Source organism: Melanerpes formicivorus, unplaced genomic scaffold (genome assembly GCF_026170545.1).
Source record: "Melanerpes formicivorus ecotype bairdi unplaced genomic scaffold, bMelFor1.0.p_v2 SCAF_38, whole genome shotgun sequence".
Classification (NCBI taxonomy): domain Eukaryota; kingdom Metazoa; phylum Chordata; class Aves; order Piciformes; family Picidae; genus Melanerpes; species Melanerpes formicivorus.
Window position 1 is genome coordinate 979,401 of NW_027142390.1, and position 21,623 is coordinate 1,001,023.

General features: G+C 62.7%; 1 protein-coding gene across 2 annotated transcripts in view; it reads right to left on the reverse strand.

The window, feature by feature from the left end:
* The window catches only part of GRM7 (glutamate metabotropic receptor 7), a 186,656-nt gene that overhangs the window by 48,899 nt on the left and 116,134 nt on the right, over nt 1-21,623 (reverse strand). For both annotated transcript variants that reach the window (XM_068157754.1, XM_068157753.1), the window contains exons 5-7: nt 13,641-13,781; nt 8,464-8,664; nt 4,432-4,571 (exon numbers count right to left, since the gene is read on the reverse strand). In XM_068157754.1, the coding sequence (XP_068013855.1) occupies nt 4,432-4,571; nt 8,464-8,664; nt 13,641-13,781 (482 nt within the window). The remainder of the gene's footprint in view (nt 1-4,431; nt 4,572-8,463; nt 8,665-13,640; nt 13,782-21,623) is intronic.

Here is a 21,623-nt window from a genome sequence, read left to right on the forward strand (position 1 = left end):
TCCCATTTTTCACTGTCAGCACAAAGCAGAAAGGCTGCCAGGAGCTGCTGACAGCACTGCCACGAGGCCAGACCCTTGCCCTGCTGACTCAGACACCCCCAGGAGCAGCCTCCCCCAAGGGCTGCTCTGATTTCTCCTTCTCCTCAGGGCTGCTGTGACAGCTCCTGGGCAGGCCTGGCCTGGGCAGGGTCCCTCTGTGCCAAGTGCTTGAGGAGCATCTGTGGACACTAAAGTTCCTTCTAACCACCAGGAGGAACTTCTGTGACCTAAGGGTGACAGAGCCCTGCAGCAGGCTGCCCAGAGAGGCTGTGGAGTCTCACAAGTGTGGAGGTCACACCTGGAGTCCTGGGGCCAGCTCTGGGCTGCCCAGGTCCAGAGGGACAGAGAACTGCTGGAGAGAGTCCAGGGGAGGCTGCAGAGCTGCTGAGGGTCTGGAGCAGCTCTGGGAGCAGCAGAGGCTGAGAGCCCTGGGGCTGAGAGCCTGCAGCAGAGCAGCCCCAGAGGGCAGCTGAGCAATGCTCAGCAAGAGCTGAAGGAGCTGTGGGGGGCAAGAGGCTGGGGCCAGGCTCTGCTCAGTGGTGCCCAGGGACAGCACAAGGGGCAAGGGGCACAGACTGGAGCCCAGGAGGTTCCATGAGGTCAAACTCCTTTGTTGTGAGGCCTGTCCCAGGCTGCCCAGAGAGGTTGTGGAGTCTCCTGGTGTGGAGAGCTCCCAACCCCCCCTGGGCACTGTGCTGCTGGGCAGGGTGCTGGGGGAGCCCTGCTGGGGCAGGGGGCTTGGGCTGGGTGAGCTCCAGAGCTCCCTCCCAGCCTTCACCATGCTGGGTTCTGTGGCCTGGGCACAGCTTCCCCTGGCACCAGCTGTTGCCCCCCAGAGCAGAGGAGTTTGGGCACAGACAGCCACCTGCCCTCTGCCTCCCTTTGGACTCAAAGCCATCGATTTTCACCTCAGTTTCAACCCCAAGCTCTCCTCTGGTCCCCACTCTGCAGCTCCTTTGTGGTCACCTCCTGAAGCAGCAGCAGCAGCTCCTACCTCACCCCTAAGCCTCCTCTCCTCTTCTCTTGTTTCTGCCCCACCTTCCTTTGGGGTATTTCCCCCTCCCCCCTTTTCTTTCCATGGCTGTCATCACTTTCTGCCACTCTTACCTGCTCTGAGCTCCCCAGGAGCAAGCTGAGGCTGAGCTCTTCTAATCAGAGCCTTAATGAGCCCCAAAGGCTGTTTGTTCCACATCAAACCCAAGGACACTCTGAGAACAGCACCAAGGTGGAGAGGAAAATGCTTAATCCACAGCTTTGGGGTTTTTTGCCTGGTTGCAAAGCTGCTTACTGCCAACCCCTGCTCCTGACACCCAGGGGAAGGCAAAAGTCATTCATCAATGGGGCTTGGGGTCCCCCCCACCCCCCTGACTGACTACAGCTTTGTGTTCTCTTCTCACTCCTGGCAGGGGTTGGGGGCACACAGCTGCAGCTCCCTGCTGCAGCCCCCACCTCACATGTTGTGATTCACACAGAACCAAACCCTTCTAAAGCCCCATCCTGAGCTGCTTGAAAGGATAGGGCCAGAGCAGGGCTCCCCCAGTAGGGCACCCAGAACAGGGCACCCACAGCAGGGCTCCCCCAGCAGGGCTCCCACAGCACCCTGCCCAGCAGCACAGTGCCCAGAGGGGGTTGGGAGCTCTCCAGAGGAGACTCCACAACCTCTCTGGGCAGCCTGCTCCAGGCCTCCAGCACCCTCACAACAAACAACTTTCTCCTCCTGCTCAGATGGAACCTCCTGGGTGCCAGTCTGTGCCCCCTGCCCCTTGTGCTGTCCCATGGCACCATGAGCAGAGCCTGGCCCCAGCCTCTTGCCCCCCACAGCTCCTTCAGCTCTTGCTGAGCATTGCTCAGCTCCCCTCTGGGGCTGCTCTGCAGCAGGAAGGGAGGAAGAGTCCAGAGAGCAACCCAGGAGTGCATGGAGGAGCAGCAAGGGCCCAGGGCTCAGCAGCACTGCTGGGCAGAGCTCCAGCTTGGGAGCAGAAGGAGCCAGAATCTCACACCAGAGGAGTTCCTCCTCACCTTGAGGTGCAGCCTCCTGGGTTCCAGTTTGTGCCCACTGCCCCTTGGCCTATCTCAGGGCACCACTAAGCAGAGCCTGGCACCTTCTTGCCCCTCAGCCTTCAGGCAGCTGATGGCTCTCCCTCCCGAGGGGGCCTGGCTGCATCTCTCCCTGCTCTGTGCCTGGCCACAGCGAGCTGTGGTCTTCAGAGGGGCAGTGCCTGCCTCCAGCCCCAGGAGCTGCTCTCACCACACAGCACCCAGCCCCTTCCAAAGCTCTCTGTGCTGATGGGGCCAGGAGCAGGATGGTTGCACCACTTGGCAGAGCTCCTAGGAGTGCCTGTGGCTGGCCTCAGAAGCCACCACTGCAGCCTGGAAATCCTCTTGCTGCTCCTCACCCTTTGCCACCTCCTGATGCTTCTCCTGTCAGAGGTAAAGTGATCAAACCCTGCCTAATTAGAGGAGCCAGGTACAGCTTGCCTGGCTGCTGGCTGGGACAGGGCTCCTGTGCAAAGAGCAGCCTGGACTCCCCCTCTGAAGCCCTGCCTGCTCTCTGGCACCAGCAGCCTGTCCTTCAACAGCACAACCTGCAGTGAAACAGCAGAAGATGAGGCCTGGCTCCTCTGGGGGACAGCAGCAGTGCAGTGAGGACCCTGCCCCTTCACCCCACCAGCAGGGCACCGTGCCCAAGCCACCATGGCACTGCCCCTGGGCTGCCCACACTCAGCAGCTGCTGTGAGGTGAAGCAGCAGAGGCTGTGCCCCAGCAGAGGTCAGACCCCAGCAGCTCAACTTGAACAAAGCCAAGCAGGAAGCCTTGAGCCCAGACCCCCAGAGAGCTGCCACACACCAGCCTCACACGGCCAGAGCTGGCACAGCAGCCTCCAGCCCTCCCTGCCACCCCTCCTGGGGGTGCTGCTTCAGCTGGGAAGCATCAAAGCACCCTGGAGGTCTTTGATCCCCTGCTCTGGGCTGCTTGTTTTCCTTCAGGCAGCACGACCAAGAGGCCACCTGGCTCACTTGGAGCTCTCTGCTACCTGCCTGCAAGTGACTCACTCAAAATCAACCAACCAAAACCCAACCAAGCCAACTTCTGAGCCCAGAGAAGCTGAAAAGCTCCTGCAGAGGAAAGCCTGGGGGCTCCTCACCACACCACTCCACACCACTGGTGGCTCCAGACCACACCACTCCACTGCTGCCTTTGCCAAGCTGGCAGGGAAGGACTTCAGCCACCCAAAGTCATCACATTTGCTCCACCACCCGCTGGCTCCATCAGCTCCAGCAGCTGTGGCACAGCAGGGAAGAGGCAGCAGGACACAGCAAAGGGATCAGGGAATGCCAGGCTGGAAGGGACCCCCAGGGACCCTTCCTGGACATCAGCTAAACCATTTTGCCAGCAAGAGAGGTCAGGGGCTGGGATGTGCTGCCCAGGCAGCCACCAAGCCTGGCTGTGTTTCAGGGTGGTGTGGATGTGGTGCTTGGGGATATGGTTTAGGGGTGAGCCTTGTGGAGGAGGGCTCTGGGTTGGACTTGGTGGTCCTGGTTCCAGCCTGAATGTTGATTCTGTGGCCAGCTGCTGCAACCTTTGGAGCCTGCAGTGGCAGGGAAGCAGAGGCTGAGCAGAGGCTGAGCAGAGGCTGAGCAGAGGCTGAGCAGAGGCAGCAGCTCTGGGCTGGCCGTGGGGGCACAGCAGGAGCTGGGCAGGGGGCAGGAGCTGGGCAGGGGGCAGGAGCAGCAGCCACACCTTGAGTCCTGTGTCCTGTTCTGGGCTCCTCAGGTTAAGAAGGACATTGAGAGACTTGAGGGTGTCCAGAGAAGGGCAACAAAGCTGGGGAGGGGTCTGGAGCACAGCCCTGGGAGGAGAGGCTGAGGGAGCTGGGGTTGCTTAGCCTGGAGAAGAGGAGGCTCAGGGGAGACCTTCTTGCTCTCTGCAACTCCCTGCAGGGAGGTTGTAGCCAGGTGGGGGTTGGTCTCTTCTCCCAGGCACCCAGCACCAGAACAAGAGGCCACAGTCTCAAGCTGCGCCAGGGGAGGTTCAGGCTGGAGGTGAGGAGAAAGTTCTTCACTGAGAGAGTTGTTCATCATTGGAATGTGCTGCCCAGGGAGGGGTGGAGTCACCATCCCTGGAGGTGTTCAAGAGGGGACTGGATGTGGCACTTGGAGCCATGGTCTGGTCATGAGGTGTTGGGTGACAGGTTGGGCTTGATGAACCTTGGCGAGACTGTGAGGAGAGAGCACCCAGGGCAAGCTGCCAGCCCCTGCAGGGCAGGGGGGAGCAGAGCGGTTGGTGGCTGTAAGCGGGGAAGGCAAGCCCCGGGGGGCGGGGCAGCCGGGGGCGGGGCAGCCGGGGGCGGGGCAGCCGGGGGCGGGGCAGCCGGGGGCGGGGCAGACTCACGTTGAGCTGCAGGTCGTCCGTCCACTGCCCGACGAGGCGGTAGCCCGGGCTGCTGGTGTTGGTGCTGTGGAACTGGAAGATGTCGTAGCGCCCCGGGGCGTCCCCGTTCCTGTTGAACATCACTGGGGTGCCAGCACTGCCTGGGGGGGAGCAAACCACACCCAGCAATGCCCCCGGCCCGGCGCAGCTCCTCCCAGCCGCCCCCGGAGGATGCTTGGGGGCACAGCAGCGGCAGCCCCCTCTGCCCTGCCCCCTCTGCCCTGCCCCCTCTGCCCTGCCCCCTCTGCCCTGCCCCCTCTGCCCTGCCCCCACTCGGAGCCCTGCCTCTGGCCTCCACAGCTCAAGAGGGACAGGGAAGGGCTGGGGGGAGGCCAGCAGGAGGCCAGCAAGATGCAGAGGGGCCTGGAGCAGCTCTCTTTATCGCCTCGAAGGGTTGGAGCAGACGAGGCCCCCTCCAGCCCGGTGCTCCACGGCTCTGTGATCCTCCTCACACCTTCTCCCAGACACCAATTACCACCTCCCAAACCTCCTGGCTAAAAATAAAGCCAAGCTCTGCCAGCCTTACCTCACTCCAGCTCTGTGCCAAGCATGGCACAGCAGCAGGCTCTTCCTCCTGCCCTCCCAGCCTCCTGCCCACCTCCCTTTCCTCAGGGAGCTCTTTAGTGAGCAGCACTCCTCTGAATGGAGCCCAGAGAGGAGGTGGTGGTTGTTTTTTTCTCCCCCCCTGCCCAGAAAATGTTCCATCTGCTCTGGAGAGATCCTGCTGGCAGAAGTCAGCCCAGGTCTAGCAGCCAGAAATAGCTTCCTCCTCCACAGTGTGTTCTTCTTCCCACCCTCAGCATGCAGTTGGGGTGGAAAAGAACAGCCCAGGCTCCAGGAGCACTGTGCCTTCTCTCCTCCTTTATTTAGGCTCCAAGACATTGACACAGGCTGGGAGGTAGCTCAGCCAGCAACAGGCTCAGCATCCACAGAGTCAGAGAGGGGCAGGGGCTGGAAGGGACCTCTGGAGAGCAGCCAGTCCCAGCCCCCGCCAAGGGAGGGTCACCTCCTGAAGGTGACACAGGGACAGGTCCAGGTGCTCCTGGAACCTCTCCAGAACCTCCCTGGGCAGCCTGCTCCAGGGCTGCTTCACTCTTACACTGCAGCAGCTCCTCCTCATGAGGCAGGCTGCTGCCCCAGGGTGTGCCCCCTGCCCCCTGCCCTGCCCCTGGGCACCACTGCACAAAGCCTGCTGCCAGCACCAAGGGCTGCTCCCCTCTTCAGTCACCCCTGCCAAGGTGCTGGATGCTGGTGAGGAAGTGCAGGGCAAGCAGCAAGGCCAGAAGCCTCCCTCCCAGACCTGCCCCTGAGCCTGGTGCTGAGCCAGGCTGGCTGCCAGCCTGGGGCTGATGGCACAGGGGATTCCAGGCCCCCAGCCCAGCTCTGCCAGCAAGATCTGCACCCCACTTCCCCTGGCACTGGGATCACAGAGCTGTTTGGCTGGGAACAGCCCTCTAAGGCCCAGTCCAGCCATCAACCCCAGCCCACCACAGCCACTGGGAGGTGTCCCAGTGCCATGCCCACACCTTGCTTGCACAGCTCCAGGGCTGGGGAGTCCCCTGGGGCCCTGCTCAGGCCCTTCCACGCCAGCGTGGAGCCTTCCCTCAGCTGAGAGCCCGAAGCAGGGCTGCAGCCCCTCAGGGCCCCCAGCTGCAGCCTGATTCAAGCATGCCATTTGCTTCCAGACACACTGAGGCAGGTTGCAGCAGGGCAGAGTGACGCTGTGCCAAGGCTGAGGATGATGACAGCACTCCAGCATCTCTCTATTCAGAGCTTCCTCCTCCTGCCCTTTTCCCACCCCCCACCTCCCTCCCTAGAGCACTGCAAACCTCTCCCTCTTGCAGCACTGAACTTTAAGAGGAGGCTTTCTCCACGCTTCCCGTTCTTGACTCAATCCCAGTGAGTGATAAGGAAGGGGGAGAGCAGATGTGAGGGAGGGAATTAGCATAGTCTCTGCTCCTGCTCTGCTGAATTGCTCCCTGCCTAGCCCCAGCCCTCTGAGATCAGAGGCTGGAGCAGAAAATCTTCCACTGCAATCTCCCCTCCCTGGCTCCCCCTGAGCACCAGGCAGGGTTAATTGTCACTGCAGGCTGATGGAGCCAGGACACAGCCAGGGAGGGAGGGGAAGTGGCTGTGGTTCCTGGGCTCCCTGGGACAGGCAGCCCCCATGGGGATGGGATTGAGCTCCTGACACTCCCCAGAGGCTCAGACTCCTTAGTCAAGCTCGGGCTTGCCACAGGTGGCAAAAGCAAGAGGACAATTCAAAGCTATGCCCAGCTATGGGCAGGGACCCCTCCCACCAGCACAGGCTGCTCCAGGCCTCATCCAGCCTGGCCCTGAGCACCTCCAGGCTGGGCAGCCTGTGCCAGCGTCTAGTAAAGAGTGTAGTAAAGACTCAGAGAGTGCAGCAGGCTGGAAGGGAGCCTCCAAGGGCATCTTGTCCAAGCCCCTGCAGGCACAGCTCCAGCCAGAGCAGGCTGCCCAGGGCCACAGCAAGTCTCTAGGGACAGGACCTCAACCACCCCCCTGGCCCAGGCTGCTTTCTGTGCCTTGCAACTCCCCAGGCAAGAGCCAGAGAGAGGCCTGAGCTGTGTGGGGAAGCAGAACCTCTGCTGAAGCTCAAAGCCCTGAGAACCTCAGGTCCTAAGTCAAGCCCAAGTGTCCCTGGCCTGGCAGCTGGAGCAGTGGAGCTCCTGGCTGAGGACCTGCTGGGGAGGTTCAAGCCTTCTGTAAGCCCTCTGTGGGCTCTCTGCTGCCGTTGGCTTTGTCTCCTTGGCACCAGCTGGCTGCCAGGGCCCTGCCAGCCCTGCTGTGCATTGCTGCAGCACTTTGGCCTCCACTGGCAGCTGGGATTGCTTGGTGCTCTGATGGAAGTCAGAGCAAGCAGGGGATGGGAACCTCAGGGGTGGAGGAGGATCTGCAGAGCTGATCCTGCTGCTGGACTCTCTGATCTTCTCATGGCTCTGCAGGAGGGCTCTGCCCCTGGGGGCTTTTGGTGGCTCAGGATTTAGTTCCTTTCTATTAATGATTGATTGATTGATTGATTGGCTCAGCCCCAGCAAGCACTGCAGAGACTCTCAGCCTCTGGGCTGCCCCTTCTGGCTCACTCAGAGGCTGTGACAGTGCAGCTCCTCTTCAGCTCCCAACGTGTCATGGGAGCATGGGATGGCTTGGGGGGTCTCAGCAGAGCAGCATCCAGAGGGCTTCATCCTGCTCTGCCTGGGGATGTCTCTGTGTCCTCCTGCTGGGAGCCCAGGAGACCAACCCCCACCTGGCTCCAACCTCCCTTCAGGGAGTTGTAGGGAGCAAGAAGGTCTCCCCTGAGCCTCCAACCAGCACCAGGACAAGAGGACACAGTCTCAAGCTGTGCCAGGGGAGGTTCAGGCTGGAGGTGAGGAAGAAATTCTTCCCAGCAAGAGAGATTGGCCCTGGGGATGTGCTGCCCAGGGGGGTGGTGGAGTCCCCATGCCTGGAGGTGTTTAGGAGGAGCCTGGATGAGGCCCTTGGTGCCAGGGTTGAGTTGATCAGATGGTGCTGGGGGAGAGGTTGGGCTGGGTGATCTCTGAGGGCTTTGCCAGCCTGGTTAATCCAATCCTACCCTACCCTACCCTACCCTATCCTATCCTATCCTATCCTATCCTATCCTATCCTATCCTATCCTATCCTATCCTACCCCTCTCCTCCAGGCTGAACATCCCCAGCTCCTTCATGCTCTCCTCACAGGGTTTGTGCTGCAGCTCCCTCCCCAGCCCTGCCCTGCAGCCCCTTGCCCAGCCTTGTCCCCCAGCCCCCTCCCCAGCCTTGCCCCCTGCCCCGCAGCCCCCCGCAGCCCCCTGCCCGCTCACCGTTGAAGTTGACGCCGCGGATGTACTTGAGCAGCTTCTTGCCCCCTGCCCCGCAGCCCCCTGCCCCGCAGCCCCCCGCAGCCCCCTGCCCAGCCCTGCCCCGCAGCCCCCTGCCCCGCAGCCCCCTGCCCCGCAGCCCCCTGCTCACCGTTGAAGTTGACGCCGCGGATGTACTTGAGCAGCTTCTTGCCGCCTGCGTGCTCCATCTCGGGGCAGACCCCGGGGTAGTCGGCGCAGAGGTCTTTGTTCATGTGGTGCAGGGCGTGGGCCATGGCGTACACAGCATCGATCACGAACTGCACCTTCCCCTCCTGCTCGTAGGGAGAGTCCTTCCCGATCCGCTCCTGCCCTGCAGGGGGACGCGGCCGGGGAGGGGCCGTGAGGAGCAGCGCTGCCGGGGGCCGAAGGCTCACACAGTCCTTAGGGCTGGGAGAGACCCCCCCGGGGGCATCCGGCCCAGCCAGCAGCCCAACCCCACCCTGGACACCAAACCACGGCCCCAAGGGCCATGGCTGCAGGGCTCTGGAGCAGCTCCAGCCATGGGGACTCCACCACCCCCCTGGGCAGCCTCTGCCAGCCCCTGACCCCTCCTGCAGCACAGAGGTTGTTCCTCCTCTCCATCCCAAGCCTCCCCTGGCACAATTCCAGGCCAGTTCCTCTGCCTTGGAGGTTCACAGAAGCCTGCACTGGGTTGGGTTGGGAGGGAGCTCAGAGCTCCCCCAGCTCCAGCCCCCTGCCACGGGCAGGGACCCTCCAGCCCAGGCTGCTCAGGGCCTCATCCAGCCTGGTCCTGAGCACCTCCAGGCAGGAGGCAGCCACAGCCTCCCTGGGCAGAATCTCCCCAGCCTCACTGCCAAGAAATTCTTCCTCCTCTCCAATCTCAGTCTCCCCTTCTTGCTTTTATGGCTGCCCTGCTCAGACCCCACCTCAACCCTGCCTCCACTCTGGGGTCCCCAGCAGAGGAAGGACACAGAGCTGCTGGGGAGGAGGCCACAAGGATGCTGCCAGGGCTGGAGCAGCTCTGCCCTGAGCACAGGCTGAGGGAGCTGGGGCTGTGCAGCCTGCAGAGGGAAAGGCTCCAGGGGCACCTCAGAGCTGCTGCCAGGAGCTGAAGGGATCCTGCAGGGAGGCTGCAGAGAGACTGCTCCTGAGGGGGTCTGAGCCAGGCCCAGGGGGAAGGGTTTGGAGCTGAGGCAGAGCAGGGCCAGAGTGAAGCTGAGGAAGAAGCTCTCCAGCAGGAGGGAGCTGAGCCTCTGGCCCAGGCTGCCCAGGGAGGCTGTGGCTGCCTCCTGCCTGGGGGGGTCCAGGGCCAGGCTGGATGAGGCTTTGTGCAACCAAATCCAGCTGAGAGATGTCCCTGCCCCTGCCATGGGCAGGTTGGAGTGGATGAGCTCTGAGCTCCTTCCAACCTGAGCCACCCTCTGCACAGGTCTCTGGGGGTCTCTGCAACCAGGCAGCAAACCAAACAGCACTTCAGGAGCTCGGAGCAAGGCAGAGCAGGCTGACAACCACAGGGCTTTGATTCTCCCCCCCCCAAGCTGTCCACCAGCTCCTTCTGGCACCTTGCCTGAGTCACAGCAGCATGATTCAATCTGTCCAGCTGCAGGAGGTGTGATCCTGCTTCCCTACCTCCCCAGCCCTTCCCCCAAGGCAATTACTGCTTGTGAAGAGCTCTGAGCTGCAGCCATGGAGCAGCAGCAGCAGCACCACCGAGCTGTCAGTTTTCCAGGGGTGGCAACAGGACATCCCCCTGGCTGCACCTGCAGCAGCCTCCTGACCACACAGCAGCCCTGGGCACCTCCCTGCAGCACCTGCAGGCCTGGCTGCTGCCAGGAGCAGCGTGGAACCAGCCCTCAGGGACCTGCAAGGGGCTGGGAGCGAGAGGCAGGGAGGGAAAGGATTTCAGCTGGGAGAGAGGAGAGGAGAGGAGGAAGAAATTCTGGAGAGTGAGGCTGGGCAGAGCCTGGCACAGGCTGCCCAGGGAGGCTGTGGCTGGGCAGAGCCTGGCACAGGCTGCCCAGGGAGGCTGAGGCTGGGCAGAGCCTGGCACAGGCTGCTCATGGAGGCTGAGGCTGGGCAGAGCCTGGCACAGGCTGCCCAGGGAGGCTGTGGTTGCCTCCTCCCTGAGGGTGCTCAGGGCCAGGCTGGATGAGCAGCCTGGGCTGGGGGAGGTGTCCCTGCCCGTGGCAGGGGCTTGGAGCTGGCTGAGCTTTGAGCTCCCTCACAACCCAACCACTCTGTGAGCCTGTGACATCTTTTGGAGCCCTCCACAGCAAAGACTTGGTTGGAGGATACCAGAGGGGAAAATTCATCCCAGACCATCCTTGATGAGAAGTTTGATCAGAAAGAGGGCTGGAGGAGCTGGAAGGAGCTGACTGACAGCAGAGGGAAGGAATAAGTCAGTGGCTGTGAGAACAAATGATTCCAAGAGGCAAGACTGCACTTGCCTGTGGCTGCCCAGCTAACAGCTCTCTGCCTCTCTCCTGCACTAATGAGCAGCAGCTTCACCAGGCTAGCAGCCCCCAGAGCCAGCTCCCTGCGTGGCAGGGCTGCACCATCCCCATGGAGCAGCTCAGCTCTCCTCCAGCCCCTGGGGCACAGCTCTCAGCCTGCAGCCAGCCCCCAGGCAGAGCTCTGCCCTGGGCAGCTCAGCCCCCTCTGACCACTGCCCTGCCCCTGAGAGCTGAGCTGGCAGAGCAGAACCCAGAGCTCACCACCTCTGCACAGGGGCTCTGCAGGACATTCAACAGGTCATGCAATCATGGTTTGGGTTGGAGAAGGCCTCTGAGCTCCCCCAGTCCAACACCAGCCCAGCCCCACCATGGGCACCCAACCCTGGCCCCAGAGCCATGGCCACAGGGAGCAGCCCCAGGCCTGGGGACTCCACCAGCTCCCTGGGCAGCCTCTGCCAGGCCCTGAGCCCTCCTGCAGCACAGAGATTGTTCCTCACCCTCCCCAGCACCATCCCAGGCTGTTTCTTCTCCTTCTGTCTCCTGATCCCACAGAGCAGAGCCCAACCCCCCCTGGCTGCAGCCTCCTCCCAGGCAGCTGCAGAGAGCAGTGAGGTCTCCCTCAGCCTCCTCTGCTCCAGGCTGCACACCCCCAGCCCCTCAGCTGCTCCTCCCCAGCCCTGCTCTGCTCCAGGCTGAGCACCCCCAGCCCCCTCAGCTGCTCCTCTCCAGCCCTGCTCTGCAGACCCTTCCCCACCTCTGCTGCCCTTCTCCAGCCCTTCCCCACCTCTGCTGCCCTTCTCCAGCCCCTTCCCCACCTCTGCTGCCCTTCTCCAGCCCTTCCCCAGCTCTGCTGCCCTTCTCCAGCCCCTTCCCCACCTCTGCTGCCCTTCTCCAGCCCTTCCCCAGCTCTGCTGCCCTTCTCCAGCCCTGCCCCAGCTCTGCTGCCCTTCCCCAGCCCTGCCCCAGCTCTGCTGCCCTTCTCCAGCCCTGCCCCAGCTCTGCTGCCCTTCTCCAGCCCTGCCCCAGCTCTGCTGCCCTTCTCCAGCCCCTGCCCCACCTCTGCTGCCCTTCTCCAGCCCTGCCCCACCTCTGCTGCCCTTCTCCAGCCCCTTCCCCACCTCTGCTGCCCTTCTCCAGCCCTGCCCCACCTCTGCTGCCCTTCTCCAGCCCTGCCCCACCTCTGCTGCCCTTCTCCAGCCCCTTCCCCAGCTCTGCTGCCCTTCTCCAGCCCCTGCCCCACCTCTGCTGCCCTTCTCCAGCCCCTGCCCCACCTCTGCTGCCCTTCTCTGGCCCTGTCCCAGCCTCTCAGTGTCCTTCTTGCAGTGAGGAGTCCAAGCCTGCACCCAGCACTCAGGCTGTGCCCTCCCCAGTGCCCATCCAGGGGCACCATCCCTGCCCTGCTCCTGCTGCCCACACCACTGCTGCTCCAGCCCAGGCTGCTGCTGCCCTTCTTGCCCCCCTGGCACCCCCTGGCTCCTCTCCAGCTGCTGTCGAACACCACCCCCAGGTCCCTCTCTGCTGAGCAGCTCCCCAGGCACTCCTCCCCAAGCCTGTGCTTCTGCTGGGGCTTGTTGGCACCAGAGCCCAGCACTTGGCCTTGCTGAGTCTCATGGCCTTGGTCTTGGCCCAGGGACCCAGGCTGGCCAGAGCCCTCTGCAGAGCCTCCAGCTGCTGAGCACTGCCACCCAGCTTGGTGCCACCTGCTCCCTCCCTGCCCAGGGCAGGCTGTCACCATCTCCACCTCCCCAGCAGGAAGCAGAGGCTGGGAGCAAGGCAGAGGAAGGCAGAGCCAGAAAGGAGGCCGAGGAGCTGCTTTTAGAACTTCTCCTGGAGATCTCTCAGCGATTTTTAGTCACATCCCAGCCTTTGGGGGAGACTCCAGGTGCCAGATTTAGCAGGCTGTCCCCAGGGGGAACTGCACAGCACTCCTACTCCCACCCAGCAGCTCCAACCAGCAGCAGAAGACATCAAAGAGGGGAGGTTCCCACCCAGCTCCTTTGATCAATATTCCACAGCCCACTGCTGCTGCTGCCAGCAGCTCAGCAGGGAGGGAGGGGGGAAGCAAAGGGTGGCAAGAGCAAGGTGGGTGCCAGCTGGAGGTGGTGGCTCCAGGGCTGAGATCACAGCAGAGCCCTTCACAGGACCATGGAATGCTCTGGGGTGGAAGGGACCTCAGGGATCCTCTGCTCCAACCTCCCTGCCATGCACCTCTCAGCCAGCCCAGGCTGCTCAAGGCCACTTCTGGAGCCTCTGTGCCAGGAAGGCTCTGGAGGGGCTGGAAGGTGTCCAGAGCAGGGCCAGGAGGAGGAGCAGAGGGCTGGAGCTTCTCTGCTGTGAGCACAGCCTGAGGGAGTTGGGGTTGTGCAGGCTGGAGAGGAGAAGGCTCCAGGGAGACCTCATTGTGGCCTTCCAGGATCTGCAGGGGGCTGCAGGAAAGCTGGGGAGGGACTTGTGAGGGTGTGAGGGAGGGACAGGACTGGGGGGGATGGAGCAGAGCTAGAAGTGGGGAGATTGAGACTGGCTGTGAGGAAGAAGTTGTTGCCCAGGAGGGTGGTGAGAGCCTGGCACAGGCTGCCCAGGGAGGTGGTGGAAGCCTCCTGCCTGGAGGTGTTTGCAGCCAGGCTGGAGGTGGCTGTGAGCAACCTGCTGTGGTGTGAGGTGTCCCTGCCCATGGCAGGGGGTTGGAGCTGGCTGAGCCCTGAGCTCCCTTCCAGCCCTGCCAGATCTGTGAGCCCAGCAGAGCCCAGCAGGGGGAGGGGGCAGGGGGGCAGCAGGGGGAGGGGGCAGGCAGCAGGGGGGCAGCAGGGGGGCGGCAGCAGGGGGGTGGGGGGCAGGGGGCGGGCAGCAGGGGGGCGGGGGGCAGGCCCCTCACCCGTGCACTTGCGGTCGGTGTCCTCCTTCTTGGAGCCGCTGATGGTCAGCTTGCAGTTGAAGTTCTCCTCCCAGTACTCTGCGAACCAAACGTTCCTGCGGTTGTTCTCCAGCGTGCGGGAGGTGAAGTAGGTGTCAAAGCCTGCAGGGGCAGGGCAGGACGAGAGTCAGAGCAGGGCAGGGCTTGGGAGGTCCTCCGGAGCTCAGCGGCTCCCAGCCGGCTGCCAGAGCGCCCAGGGCAGGGCTCAGAGCAGCACAGCCAGGGGGGGTTGGGAGCTCTCCACACCAGGAGACTCCACAACCTCTCTGGGCAGCCTGCTCCAGGCCTCCAGCACCCTCACAACAAACAACTTTCTCCTCCTGCTCAGGTGGAGCCTCCTGGGTGCCAGTCTGTGCCCCCTGCCCCTTGTGCTGTCCCTGGGCACCATGAGCAGAGCCTGGCCCCAGCCTCTTGCCCCCCACAGCTCCTTCAGCTCTTGCTGAGCATTGCTCAGCTGCCCTCTGGGGCTGCTCTGCTGCAGGCTCTCAGCCCCAGGGCTCTCAGCCTCTGCTGCTCCCAGAGCTGCTCCAGGTCCCTCAGCATCCTTGCAGCCTCCCCTGGCCTCTCCCCAGCAGTTTCTCCTCCTGCTCAGGTGGAAGCTCCTGGGTTCCAGCTCAGTGTTCATTGTTCCTTGTCCTGCCCCTGGGCTCCCCCAAACAGGGCCTGGCCTCTTCCTCCTGCCCCCCACCCCTCAGAGATTCACTGAGCAGAGCCCTCTCTGCCTTCTCCCCTCCAGGCTCTCAGCCCCAGGGCTCTCAGCCCTTCCTCACAGCAGAGCTGTTCAGGCCCCTGCAGCACCCTCACAGCTCTGCACTGGACTCTCCAGCAGGGCTCTGCCTCTCTGGAGCTGGGCAGCCCAGACCCAGTGCTGAAAACTCTCCTGAGACCTCCCTCAACCCCCAGCCCCTGCCCCCCTCTCTGTGCACCCCGGCAGGGCTGTGCAAGGGAAGCAGCCCTGAACCTTTCATCTCAGCAGCTGCATCTTGCCACCGAACTCCTGTGCCCCCAGGAGGGAGGGATGAAAGGCTGGGAAAGATCTGTGAGGCAGAGGATTAAGAGGGAGAGCTCAGAGCAAGCCCCACAGCCTGAGAGGAGCCAGTCAGCAGCCCCAATGAGTGACCTGATGGAGGCTGAGCTCAGGAGGGCTCACTCAGTGATTAACCTCCCCAGCCCTGCACTTTCATCCCCCTGGCCCTCCCCAGTGCCCCTGCCTGGGGCTGGAGCATTCCCTTCCCCTTCATCTCCTTCCACATTGCTGCAGAAGCCCTTGAGAGGGCAGAGCTCCCCACAGGCAGCTCTGAAGCACCAGGAGCTGCCAGGCTTTGGGAATGGACTCCTGGCGTGGCTGAGGAGAGCCCTGTGGGGGCTTCAGTTTCTTCCCCAAGCCACCAACAGCCTCTAGGGGCACAGAAGTGCCAAGGGGCAGGGCTGGGCTGGGCACCCCCTGAGGGCCAGAGGCTCTCCAGGAGCCTCTCTGCACTCCCAGAGGGAAGAAGGGAGAGAGGCTGCTGGGCTGGGAGAGGAACTCAAGCAGCTGGGCTGGGGAGAAGAACAATGCCAGGGGCTGGAGACACAGAGACACAAAGCAAGAGCCAAGCCCAGCCCTGAGGGCAAGGAGGGCACCACTGGCACCACTGGTGCTGGGGGCAGGCACTGGGCAAGGCCCAGCCTGGGCTCAGCACCAGCTGGGAACCAGAGTCAGGAGCTGGATGGAGGAGCACAGGGCTGGGGCTGGAAGGCAGCAGGGACAGAGTGCTGCTGGCACAGCAGCCAGGGAAGGAGAGGCTTGGCCCTGGGCAGCCCTCAGCTGGCTCCTGAAGAGTCATGGACTGGTGTGGGATGGAAGGGACCTCTGAGGGCCACCTGGCTTCAGCCCCAGATGCCTCTGTGGCAGCTAAAAGAAGACTCCCAAGGGGACAATGTGACAACCATCTGCTGCCTCCAGATGGCTTAGGGAGGGAAGAGCTCTGTGCCAAGGCAGCTGACCTGTGGGGCTGGTGCTCCACAGCTTCCTGGGGTAAAAATCAATGAGGCTCTGCTCAAAGGGTGATGGAATCGCTGCAGGTCTGCCCCAAAGCTCTGCAGAGGCCAAAGTGAACAGCAGCCTCCTCACTGATGGGTTTGGGTTGCCTCAAGGAGCCCTCTGCACCCTCCAGCAGGAAGGCAGAGCCCAGGGGAGCAGAGGGCAGCTGCTGGTGACCAGCAGAGCCAAGGCACAGCCCAGGGTTCCAGCACCCCTGCCTGGCTTCATGCCTCACTGGGCACCACCTCGATGTGCTGCAGAGCAGAGGGCCCCAGCATGGGCTGGGCTGGAAGGGACCCCAAAGCTCAGCCAGCTCCAAGCCCCTGCCAGGGGCAGGGACCCCTCCCACCAGCCCAGGCTGCTCCAGGCCTCATCCAGCCTGGTCCTGAGCACCTCCAGGGAGGGGACAGCCACAGCCTCCCTGGGCAGCCTGTGCCAGGCTCTCCCCAGCCTCACTGCCAAGGATTCCTTCCTCCTCTCCAGCCCCAGTCTCCCCTCTCCCAGCTCACAGCCACTGTCCCTCCCCCTGACACTCCCAGCCCTGGTCCCCAGTCCCTCCCCAGCTCTCCTGGAGCCCTTCAGGAGGCTGCTCTGAGCTCTCCCTGCAGCCTTCTCCTCTCCAGGCTGCACAGCCCCAGCTCTCCCAGCCTGCCCCCATAGAGAAGCTTATCCAGCTCCTGCTCATCTCTGTGGCCTCCTCTGGGCCCTCCCCAGCAGCCCCAGGTCCTTGCTGGGCTGGGGGCCCCAGGGCTGGAGGCAGTGCTGCAGGTGGGGGCAGAGCAGAGGGGCAGAATGCCCTCCCTGTGCTGCTGCTCTGCCTCCTGCTGCCCTGCAGTGCCCATCCCTCCCCTCCCCAGGCAGCAGCAGGCTGTCCTGCAGGCACAGGCTGTGCTCAGAGGCTCTGGGGCCGGGAGGACACCTCCAGTGCCTGCCTGATCACAGAGGCTGCTTTTTAGGGGGGGATGAACATGATTCCTAACCACCCAGAGCTGGGCCCCCTGAGCAGCACAGCCTTGAGCCTGGGCTTAAGCTTCATCTGTTTGAACTGAAGGCATGAAGGCAACTTCAGAGGTTTGCTGCCAGGCACAAGAGCTCTGGGCTCAGGGGCTCAGGGGAGTTAGTGACCCAAGCCAAGCACAACCCAAAGCCAGGCCCCCAGGAGCAGGACTCCTCAGAGTGGGAGTCAATAATCTCTGCTTACCCTTCCAGGGGGCTCAGAGCCACCCTTGGGAGAGGCCTTGGTGGCTTCCCAGCGCTCCCTGAGCCAGCAGGCTGCACACAAACAGCTTTGGCTTTGCAGCCAAATGCCTCCAAGGGGCAGATTTCACTGCCCCCCCCCCCAATGCCTCCAAGGGGCAGATTTCACTGCCCCCCTCCTTGCCAAATGCCTCCAAGGGGCAGATTTCACTGCCCCCCTCCTTGCCAAATGCCTCCAAGGGGCAGATTTCACTGCCCCCTCCCTGCCAAATGCCTCCAAGGGGCAGATTTCACTGCCCCCCTCCTTGCCAAATGCCTCCAAGGGGCAGATTTCACTCCCCCCTCCCTGCCAAATGCCTCCAAGGGGCAGATTTCACTGCCCCCCTCCTTGCCAAATGCCTCCAAGGGGCAGATTTCACTGCCCCCCTCCCTGCCAAATGCCTCCAAGGGGCAGATTTCACTCCCCCCTCCCTGCCAAATGCCTCCAAGGGAGGGAGCTCCCTGTGGGAGGGCTCCCAGGGGGCAATGAAGCTCTTTAGTCACAGGGAGCTGAGGAAATCCTTCCCCTGGCACCCAGAGGGCTGAGGGCACCCAAGAGAGCTGAGGGCACCCGGAGGGCTGAGGGCACCCAGAGAGCTGAGGGCACCCAAGAGGGCTGAGGGCACCCAGGGGCTGCAGTGGTTTCCCCACCCCAGGATCTACCTGGGGAGGAAAATTTGCTTAGGAAGAGGGAGAGAAGTGAGAGGGAGAGACCCAAAGGCAAGCTGGGGGCTGGAGGAGCCCAGCCCAGGGCCAGGGTGGGAGATGCCTCCCAGCCCTCAGCAGCTCTGGTTGCCTGCCTGCTCCTCCCAGGGAGATGCCCCCAGCCCAAGCACTGCACTGACCAGGGCAGGGCTCATCAGTTAATTAGGTGACTGCAATTAGAAATCACCAGGTGAGGCTCCAAGGGGAGAGTCCAGGGGAGGCTGCAGAGCTGCTGAGGGGCTTGGAGCAGCTCTGGGAGCAGCAGAGGCTGAGAGCCCTGGGGCTGAGAGCCTGCAGCAGAGCAGCCCCAGAGGGGAGCTGAGCAATGCTCAGCAAGAGCTGAAGGAGCTGTGGGGGGCAAGAGGCTGGGGCCAGGCTCTGCTGAGTGGTGCCCAGGGACAGCACAAGGGGCAGGGGGCACAGCCTGGCACCCAGGAGGCTCCACCTGAGCAGGAGGAGAAGCTCCTTGGGTGTGAGGCTGCATCACAGACTCGGGGTGAGGGCAGGGGAGCTGCAGTGCCCTCTGCTCCCAGGGATCTTCATCAGGAGTCCTCCCCTGACACCACTGCACACAGGAGGTTCAAAAGCTGCTTTAGAGGAGAGGAACCAGAGCAGCCCTCTGGGTCAGGAGGGAGGATTCCCACCAGGGGCACTGAGCTGCAGCCCTGCCCCACGCCCCCAGGGCCTGCATGGGGCAGGGGCTGCCAGGCTGGGCTGCTGCCCGGGCCAGGGCCCTCCGGGGCTGCTCGAGCTGCAGGCTGCTAATTGAGTTTGTTCCCCTTGATTTACAGAGGGAAGCAAGGCCTCTGGCTCGCTGGAGCCGATCTCAGCATCAAAAGCAAGGCACTAGGAGCTGTGGGGAAGCAGGAGGCTGCTTGCTGGATGATGAAAGGAGGATGTTCAGCTGCCTGCTCCCAGCTCCCTTGGATCCATGGCCAAGTGCAATTACCACAATCACAGGCAGGGAAGAGAAACAAAGCAACCCACAGCAGGCTCCATGCAGGCAGGCAGGCAATCCAGATGGAAACCTGCCTCACCCAGCACAGAAACCCGAACTCCTGAGGAGTACTACCCCTGGCAGGCACAGGCTGCACTCCTGGGGCTCTGGGGCAGGACAAGGAGCCAGAGCTGGGCTGAGAAGGGAAGTGCTGGGAGCTGGAATCCCTTGGCAGGCACAGGCTGCACTCCTGGGGCTCTGGGGCAGGACAAGGAGCCAGAGCTGGGCTGAGAAGGGAAGTGCTGGGAGCTGGAAACCCCTGGCAGGCACAGGCTGCGCTCATGGAGCTCTGGGGGGAAGCAGAGGAAGCAGAAGTGGTCAGGAAGGGGAAATGCTGGGAGCTGGAAACCCCTGGCAGGCAGAGATTTCACTGCATGGAGCTCTGGGAGGAGGAAAAGGAAGCAGAAGTGGTCCGGAAGGGGAAGTGCTGGGAGCTGCAATCCCCTGGCAGGCACAGGCTGCACTCCTGGGGCTCTGGGGCAGGACAAGGAGCCAGAGCTGGGCTGAGAAGGGAAGTGCTGGGAGCTGGAAACCCCTGGCAGGCAGAGATTTCACTGCATGGAGCTCTGGGGGGAGGAAAAGGAACCAGAAGTGTTCAGGAAGGGGAAGTGCTGGGAGCTGGAAAGCTGCTCCAGGAGAGTGGGAATTTGCTGTGTGCTCTTCCCCAGCCCTTTCCCCCTGCTCCTCAGAGGCCTGAGCAGATGGAGGGTGCAGATGGCAATTAGGGATGGATGAGCAGGGCTGGAGAAGGTAAGGACCAGCCTGAACCTTCCAGAGCAGCCACAGAGGGCCCAGGAAGCATTTGCTCTTGACAGCTCCACTGCTACCCTGGGCTGCTGTGCTCTGCCTCTCCTTTCACACCCAGGACAGGTCCTGCTGCTGCCTGAGTGGATTCCCCTTTCTGGGAGGTCAACCACAACCCAGGGGCATCAGGAGAGGAATCTGCTGCCTGGCAGCTGCTCCTGAGCAAGGGACACAAGGCCAGATGTGACTCCAGCATCACAAAGAGGTCAGGGTGCAGCCTGCTCAGCCCCAAAGCAGAGGAGAGGAGAGGAAATGTGCCAGGAGAGGAACAATCTCTGTGCTGCAGGAGTGCTCAGGGCCTGGCAGAGGCTGCCCAGGGGGGTGGTGCAGTCCCCAGCCCTGGAGGGGCTCCAGAGCCCTGTGGCCATGGCAGCTGGGGCCAGGGCTTGGTGCCCATGGTGGGGCTGGGTTGGTGTTGAGCTGGAGGATCTCAGAGGCCTTTTCCAGCCCAAACCATTCCATGGTTCCATAACTCCATGGCTGCAAGGGCAGAATAGAATGGAACAGAACAGAATGAACCAGGCTGGAAAGGACCTTTGAGATCATTGAGTCCAAGCTCTCCCCCAGCACCATCTGAGCAACTCAACCCTGGCACCAAGGGCCTCAGCCAGGCTCCTCCTAAACCCCTCCAGGGCTGGGGACTCCACCACCTCCCTGGGCAGCACATCCCCAGGGCCAATCTCTCTGCCTGGGAAGAACTTCTTCCTCACCTCCAGGCAACTTCTAGCCCTCAGGCTGCTGGAGCCACTGAGCTGGAAGGTCTCTGTGGGCTCACTGCAGCTCACTCTGAGCTCCCCAGTTGCAAAGGACAGAGAGTTGCTGGAGAGAGGGCAGAAGAAGGGCTGCAAAGAGGCTGAGGGGCAAAGGCTGAGAGCCCTGGGGCTGAGAGCCTGCAGCAGAGCAGCCCCAGAGGGCAGCTGAGCAATGCTCAGCAAGAGCTGAAGGAGCTGTGGGGGGCAAGAGGCTGGGGCCAGGCTCTGCTCAGTGGTGCCCAGGGACAGCACAAGGGGCAGGGGGCACAGACTGGCACCCAGGAGGCTCCACCTGAGCAGGAGGAGAAAGTTGTTTGCTGTGAGGGTGCTGGAGGCCTGGAGCAGGCTGCCCAGAGAGGTTGTGGAGTCTCCTGGTGTGGAGAGCTCCCAACCCCCCCTGGGCACTGTGCTGCTGTGGGAGCCCTGCTGGGGCAGGGCTTGGGCTGGGGGAGCTCCAGGGCTCCCTCCCATCCCTCCCACCCCACTCAGGACATGGATCCCTGCAGCTGGCAGTTACCTGCCTGCCTACCCCTGGACCCTCCCCCCCTTGGTTGCCATCACTCTGGAGTCCCAGAGCACAGCTCCTGCTTCCCTCCCCCCTGCTTGTTGAGGTGTAATGGAGAAGGAAAACATTTGGAGCTCAAGTGGGGAAGTTGCTGCTGCTGAGAGCTTTTAGCAGCTGTTTTGTTTCCGTGTCAGAAACCCTCAGGGATGAATGGAGTGTGAAAAGACTGCCAAAGCCTCCTGCTCTGCCGAGAGGAAGGCTTCATTGTCTATCAACTTTACCTATTTATGGGGAAATAAGACAGGAAAATGCCTCCAGGGCTTAAAAAAAGCCCTAAAAGGGATGAAGCATATCAGGAGCTGAGGAGAAGGAGAGATGAGAGCAGAGTGAGCCACAGGCAAAGGTTGGCTTTGCATGGGAGGGAGGGCAGCAGAGACACAGAGTGGGCTGGGATGGATGGAAGGGACCCCAAGGCTCAGCCAGCTCCAGCCCCCTGCCATGGGCAGGGACCCCTCCCACCAGCACAGGCTGCTCCAGGCCTCATCCAGCCTGGTCCTGAACACCCCCAGGCAGGAGGCAGCCACAGCCTCCCTGGGCAGCCTGTGCCAGGCTCTCCCCAGCCTCACTGGCAAGGATTCCTCCTCTCCTCTCCAGCCTCAGCCTCTCCTCTCCAGCTCAAAGCCATTGTTCCTCCCCCAGTCACTCCCAGCCCTTGTCCCCAGTCCCTCCCCAGCTCTCCTGGAGCCCTTCAGCTCCTGGCAGCAGCTCTGAGGTGCCCCTGGAGCCTTCTCCTCTGCAGGCTGCACAGCCCCAGCTCCCTCAGCCTGTGCTCAGGGCAGAGCTGCTCCAGCCCTGGCAGCATCTCTGTGGCCTCCTCTCCAGCAGCTCTGTGTCCTTCCTCTGCTGGGGACACCACAGCTGG